The sequence below is a fragment of the Gadus morhua genome, chromosome 13, assembly GCF_902167405.1.
Source record: "Gadus morhua chromosome 13, gadMor3.0, whole genome shotgun sequence".
Lineage (NCBI taxonomy): Eukaryota > Metazoa > Chordata > Actinopteri > Gadiformes > Gadidae > Gadus > Gadus morhua.
Genome location: NC_044060.1, coordinates 481597 through 489102, shown reverse-complemented (window position 1 = coordinate 489102; position 7506 = coordinate 481597). Strand labels below are relative to the sequence as shown.

Sequence of the window (7506 nt, the reverse complement as noted above, 5' to 3'; positions counted from 1 at the left end):
AAGTGGCATGTTTGCGTTATTTATTGATAAGGAAGAGCGTTAATGTCATTTCCCGCCTCAACACACGTGATAAAAAAACATCAACGGACTTTCCCCAGTGGGCGATGGAGAAGGGATTGTACGCTATTGCATTGCATCGTTATTAAAATGTCAGGACGTCGACATGTTCACTGGGCCTGCCACACCTTATATTCAGATTGAACAACAATTTATTCATCAATATAAAATGTTTATTAATGTTTAGTATAGTTATGATGGGCTGGGTCCGGACTTTGAGCAGTCCTGTCCCACAGCGCATAGCACTTTCGACGTGACTCACGACGTGACGCCCCACACCCGTGACGCACTGACGTCACGAGGCCTGTCCGGAAAAGCGGAAGACGAAACAAAAACAACAACAGCTCGTCGTTGGGAGCGGGCAGCGAGGAGAACCATTCGGCCACTAATTTATCGGCGTCCCCGAATGCTAATAGTCGGCATTCACTCATATTCGTAATTTCAGCAGAGCTACAACGGAAAAATGTCGATATTTGGAAAGTTATTCGGAACCTCGGGCAAGGGTGGAAAGCCTCCCACAGCCCAGGAGGCGATCCATAAACTCCGGGAGACGGAGGAGATGTTGGCGAAGAAACAGGACTTTTTAGAAAAGAAAATCGACATAGAGCTGATGACGGCGAAGAAGAACGGCACGAAGAACAAACGAGGTGAGAACGTGTGTCCTGACTGCATGTATCCTCAGCTGAAGGGGATTTATAGGAAGAAGAGCTGACAACAAGTTTGGTGGCCTGGAGGAAGAGAACAAGGAAGTTACACACGGGTCACCTGAGAGGGAGAGGACGGCCGCTGCGGCTCGTTCGACACACACCGGAGGTTAACCCGGTGATCACCGGACGAATGACTTATATTTAATAGTTAGACTTGTTGCAGAATAATTGTGTTTTACATTCGAAGTCATAGCCGTTATTGACTGGGTAGTTATGCAATCATTTTGACAGCATGACGATTATGGAGCAAGAGAAGGAGGCCACGCCTTCAGAGCGGTGAGCTGGCGCCTCCACCCAGACCGTCCATAGCCCCTCCACCCAGACCATAGTCCCATCCAGACCATAAACCCTCCACCCAGACCATAGCACCCCCACCCTGACAGTGGCCACTGTCATGTATGGCTCTGCTTCTGGGTCACATACGGACGTGGTCTTTTTAAGTCATTTACAATGTAACCAGAACTGCAAAAAGTAGTGCTACATGGGGAAAAATTTTCCAATATTCAGAAGAACCAGAACAAAATATTTACACTCATATAGGTGATATACTTTTTCTATCAAGCCTTCAAACATTATTTTGTGTAAAACAAGGAGAGTTTTATTATTCCTTCAAAACATTCATAACAGAGGCAGGAATCCCATTAAAGAAACATTCAACTGCAATAATAAGAAGGCAAAGTTAAGAGTAAATATTCCAATGTAGACAACATGTAGAACAATTGGACCTCTGATATGATGCGCTCTCGTAGCCTTGTATATTTACCACCCTCACACCATAAACCAGCTGGTGTTTGTCAAACCCAGGGCCTGCCTACTGTAGTCCTCACGAGCCTTCCACACAAGGAGCTAACCATGTTAGCTCACCATCTGTTCTGTTCCAGAGGGCCTCATCACAACCCACTGGTGTTGGGGGGGGTTAGACTCGACGTGATGTTAGATTCTGGGGGATGTAAAACACAATCCTGATGGTTTACTTATAGAATTGGTACCATTTATGATATGCTTTGTTATTGTCAATTGTCCACGTAATTTGTCCACCCAGAAAAAAGGGTTGTTAAAACATATAATACATATAGAGTAAAAAGAGAAATTAGCAAAAGGCTTTTTTTAAAAAAGATAAGCCTTAAGGTTTAGTTTAAAAACGGCTGTAGTCTGTGGGGCCTTCAGGTGGTCAGGGAGGGTGTTCCATAGTGAGTGGGGCCTTCAGGTGGTCAGGGAGGGCGTTCCATAGTCTGGGGGGCCTTCAGGTGGTCAGGGAGGGCGTTCCATAGTCTGGGGGGCCTTCAGGTGGTCAGGGAGGGTGTTCCATAGTCTGGGGGGCCTTCAGGTGGTCAGGGAGGGCGTTCCATAGTCTGTGGGGCCTTCAGGTGGTCAGGGAGGGCGTTCCATAGTCTGGGGGGCCTTCAGGTGGTCAGGGAGGGCGTTCCATAGTCTGGGGGGCCTTCAGGTGGTCAGGGAGGGCGTTCCATAGTCTGGGGGGCCTTCAGGTGGTCAGGGAGGGCGTTCCATAGTCTGGGGGGCCTTCAGGTGGTCAGGGAGGGCGTTCCATAGTCTGGGGGGCCTTCAGGTGGTCAGGGAGGGCGTTCCATAGTCTGGGGGGCCTTCAGGTGGTCAGGGAGGGCGTTCCATAGTCTGGGGGCAGCAACGGAGAAAGCCTGATCGCCCACGGTGCGGAACTTGGTCTTAGGTGGTATGAGGGTGTGAGCTGATGCAGAGAGAATGGTGCGTGAGGTGGTCTGGGTGGTGAGGAGCTCCTGGAGGTAGGGGGGGGGCATGTCCGTGGATGACCTGGTGGGTGAGGAGGGAGACCTTGAATTAAATTCTGAATGTGACAGGGAGCCAGTGAAGGGATGTTCACACATGTGTGGGACATGTCACATGGGATGTTTATGTACCAGGCCCCACAAGTTAAAGGTTGTGTGTCTTGAGTTCTGGAGGGGAACGTGGTGTACCTTCAGCCCTAGAAGGTTGGGGTATAGTGTCCTTGTCTTTGACTGGGATGGCTCTGGGAGCGAGTTTCTCTGTGAATGCATAAAGCCAGTTATTCGGCATATCCTCTCATTCTCGGGCTCCTTTGAATAAATCCACTCCAGGCTAATATTATGCAACAGTAGGCTCAACACAAACAGTGCTAGGAGCCAATGGCTGTGGACTTCCTGATGAAGCGTTGCCGTAGAGACGTGCGTGTCACATACCACAGCGGCCATTTTCCTTTTTTTCCTTTTTTATCTAACCAGTCAAACAGGGAGTGTTTTTATGGCATGTATAAACACTGTCAACGAAGTAAATGTATTAAAAAAGCGTCTCAGAGTAATTCCACTGAAATGAGAATCTAGACTGGTTTGACAACCTGACTCACATTACACTACTCACGGCCTCTCTGTACATTTAGAAAGTAGGTGTTAAAAAGCTGAAAAAAAACTTCAATGATCAGCAAGAACACCCCTCCTGCCTTCAGGGTGGAAGCAGGTCAGAGCCGGACCGGTTATTGGACGATGTTTGTGGTTGTGCTCGGTTTGTGTAACAATAGCATCACTCCAGGAACACACAGAAGCCTCCTGCTGTAATCAGATTAGGATGAAACAGATCTCCTCTGATCTATGCTGGAACCCTAACTCCCTGGATAGCTGCTGCTGTTGTCCTCCTTCCAGTAACCATGTGCACACACGCAAACAATCCCTCATAGAGACGCACACCCACCATTTACCTAACAAGCTCTGAGAGAGAGACAGGTTGTGGTTATGTGTATATTTGCTCCTTAAGGTATTGCACTGCTTTGTTTGTGTGTGCGTGTGTCCCTTAAGGTGATATGTTATTAGTGTGTGTGTGCATGCATTGACTCCACCTACACCTTCTCTAATGCTGTCTTGTCTCATTCACACTGAGCCTGGTCATTACAAACACGCATTTCTTTATTTTACACCCTCTATTTGATCTACGGTGTGACTCATCAGGTGTGCCTCTCATATCGGCCTCGCTCACTCTAAGGTATTCCCTGCCAACCACTCCTTCAGCAAGGGGTTGACATTATGCATACTTAATGGTTCCCTCCATTATCTTCAGTTTCCACCGATGTCCTCGACCCTTCATAGTGGTCCAAGTCACATCGAAGCAATAGAGCGTGGTTCCGTGACTCAAACCTTAAAAGAGTTTTGAGTTTAAATTCACAAGACTGAAGTGTGGAGCTCAGAAATGATGTGAGATGTGAGCTCTTGGAGAAGTGAGAGTGATGTCTTCATGGTTTATCACCTGTATTGAGTAGTGTGGAGGGTAGATGAACAGGGGGATGGTTGGTGAGGACCCCCAGTCCGACTCTGCGGTATTGTCAATGTCTATCTCCAGATGGAACCAGCTGACACCGACCCAGACCTGTCTTTAATCTGATCGAAACTAAAGCCCCTCCGCCCTGAACCTCCTCTCCTGATCGCACTCTAGGCTCCTCTGGGGGTGCCCTCTTCCTGACACGGCGCTTGGCCTGGGAGCTACAACACGCTTGTATAACTCGCTATGTAGTTCTGGACTTGAATTAGTTAGATAATCTTAATTAAAACGTGTTCAAGTTCAAGTTATAATGTAAGTTGTATTTATAATATATAAAGAAAGTAATTCAGTTGGACAGATATAAATGTATACCTTCAGGGACAGGGCTGATATTGTGTGCATTGCTGGGCGTGTTCTGGTGTCTTAGGGGTCTATAGTGTTCTGGACTACGTGTATCATGTATACCTTCAGGGACAGGGCTGATATTGTGTGCATTGCTGGGCGTGTTCTGGTGTCTTAGGGGTCTATAGTGTTCTGGACTACCTGTATCATGTATACCTTCAGGGACAGGGCTGATATTGTGTGCATTGCTGGGCGTGTTCTGGTGTCTTAGGGGTCTATAGTGTTCTGGACTACCTGTATCATGTATACCTTCAGGGACAGGGCTGATATTGTGTGCATTGCTGGGCGTGTTTGGTGTTGTAGGGGTCTATAGTGTTCTGGACTACGTGTATCATTGTTCCGTACTGCCCATGCTGCATCTATCACAGAGCAGCCTGATACATACTCTAGTCTGTTGACAGGACAAACGCATTCCCCACAGCACTTAAACATACAGAGGGAGTTTGCCGTCCGGCCAAACCAGTTCATCCAGATGCTGGCTGGAAGCCCCAGCAACTTCTACATAATCATTTAGCAGACGCTTCTATCCAAAGCGACTTACAATAAGTACATTTGTCAGCGGAAGGTGAAACCACAATGTATGGTTGGTGCAGTACAACTAAAATCCAAAGTGGGTTTCCTTTATGAACCCCCCAACAGGAACCCGGGCCCCTACCTGTGTTGGGGGGGGCCCATCAGGGGAGGGGAGGGGAGGTTATTTTAAACCCGGGCTCTGCCGCTATATAAGGCTGGCAGGGCGGCAGGCACATGCATGGCTCGCTCTAAATACAGAAAGGACTCCAATACCCATAATTCAATCGCTGCTGGGCAGTGCACAGTGTACTGCAAGTGCCGTCGAGGTATAATTACCTCCAGTGAAAATATGTATTTAGTATAAATCGCCATAGCAAGATGCAACCAAATGAAAGACGATGATAAAACAGATCAAACTTCATTCATGAAGTGAAACTATACAGCAGGAATAAAAATAATCACAATGATGCATTTCAGCAAACAACTATAGCACGTCCTTAAAGGTGACATATTATACCACCAGGTGTGGGTGTGATTAGCCGGTACAAGCCATTTGGAAAATCTGCCTCTTCTGAAATCTCAAGTGGGCGTGTCCACCCAGATGTGTGCTGGATAGATCAGTCTACCAGCCTACCCAGTGGACTGTCGCAAACCTTTCCCATCTCCATGTCATAGATTTAGGTTGACAGTGGACACGCCCACTGGTGATGTCAGAAGACGCCGATTTTCTAAACGGCTAGTAACGGCTAATCACACTCACACCGGTTGGTATGTCACCTTTAACCAGGGATACATTAGCGGCGGTCTTGGTTGGGGGCGTGCTTTAAACACATGATGTGAAGCTGACCAGGAGCCCGTCTCTCCCCTGGTCCCTCGCTCCCCAGCCGCCCTGCAGGCGCTGAAGAGGAAGAAGCGCTACGAGAAGCAGCTGGCGCAGATCGACGGCACGCTGTCCACCATCGAGTTCCAGCGGGAGGCCCTGGAGAACGCCAACACCAACACCGAGGTCCTCAAGAACATGGGCTTCGCCGCCAAGGCCATGAAGGCCGCGCACGAAAACATGTAAGATACACACACACGCAAGGAAATACACACGAAAACATGTAAGATACACACACACGCAAGGAAATACACACGAAAACATGTAAGATACAGGCACACACGCAAGGAAATACACACGAAAACATGTAAGATACACACACACACACGCATGGAAATACACACGAAAACATGTAAGATACACACACACACACATGGAAATACACACGAAAACATGTAAGATACACACACACACACATGGAAATACACACGAAAACATGTAAGATACACACACACGTGGTAATGCACACGAAAACATGTAAGATACGCACACACGCATGGAAATACACTTAAACATGTAAGAGGCGCACACACGCATGTAAATACATATGTGGAGATACACATCAACATGTAAGACACACTCACACATGTAATAACACAAGCGGAGAGGCACCTAAACATGTAAGAGGCACACACAAATGGATACACACACACACGCAGATACACACACACTTTGATATACACACGTGGAGATATACATAGACATGGATGATACACACACCGACACACGCATGCAAACATGAATACAACCATGTGGAGATACACACACACACACACATACTGAGGCACACTCATAAAAGAAAATGCACTCGTAGAGATACACACGGACACGTAAGATACCCAAGCACACTCACATGGAAATACACATGTAAGATAGAGCTGTCAAGCGATTAAAATATTTAATCGTGATTAATCACATTAATGTCATAGTTAACTCACGATTAATCGCGATTAATCGCAAATTCTTTTTCTATGCTAAATATCCCTTGATTTCTTTGTCCCATAATTCTTCTCATTTTAATTCTCTTATCAACATGGTGAAGTGCATCGGCTTGCCTTGTGCAAATGATTTTTTTTTTATAACAACATTGGCATATATTGATCAAAACAGGACGATACAGAAAAAGAGCCTATAGTGCAATTAAACGACTGCTTTGAACAAATGTAATTTGAACATAGCAGTCCGGCTACTGCTTCTTTGTTTTGAGCCAAAAAAAAAAAACTTTTATTTTTTTTAAATAAAAGAATTGCGTTAATCGCGCGATAAATGTTTTAACGCCGTTAAAATTGGTTTGCGTTAACGCCGTTAATAACGCGTTTAACTGACAGCTCTAAATACACATAAACATGTAAGACACAAACACACATGGAATAACACATCAAATATGTAAGATACACACAACACACACATGGAAATAGGACACACATAACACAGGCATGAAAAAGACGCACATAAACATGTAGTTTACACACAAACACAGACTTGAGTGGCAGGCAGTTTCGCTGTTAACCACCAGGGGGTGACATAAACATTCCTATGTGTGCGCGCGTGCCTGCATGGTGCTTTTTGTCCACTCCTTGATGAGATATTGACAGAAGATCTATGAAGAGATTACTCAATGCAAATCCGAATGTGAATGCACACCAGCGTTGATTTTCCAATGTGTGTCTTTGTGTGTCTTTGTGT

At 46.2% G+C, this 7506-nt stretch overlaps 1 protein-coding gene across 2 annotated transcripts in view; it reads left to right on the top strand.

The window, feature by feature from the left end:
• The first annotated feature begins 350 nt into the window (after positions 1-350).
• LOC115557320 (charged multivesicular body protein 4b) overlaps positions 351-7506 on the top strand; it is an 11645-nt gene continuing 4489 nt past the window's right edge. Inside the window, exons 1-2 of one of the 2 annotated variants that reach the window (XM_030375056.1) lie at positions 351-704; positions 5825-6002. In XM_030375056.1, coding sequence (XP_030230916.1) covers positions 521-704; positions 5825-6002 — 362 coding nt within the window. In that variant the 5' untranslated portion in view covers positions 351-520. The remainder of the gene's footprint in view (positions 705-5824; positions 6003-7506) is intronic. The other variant, XM_030375055.1, reaches the window with a different exon arrangement.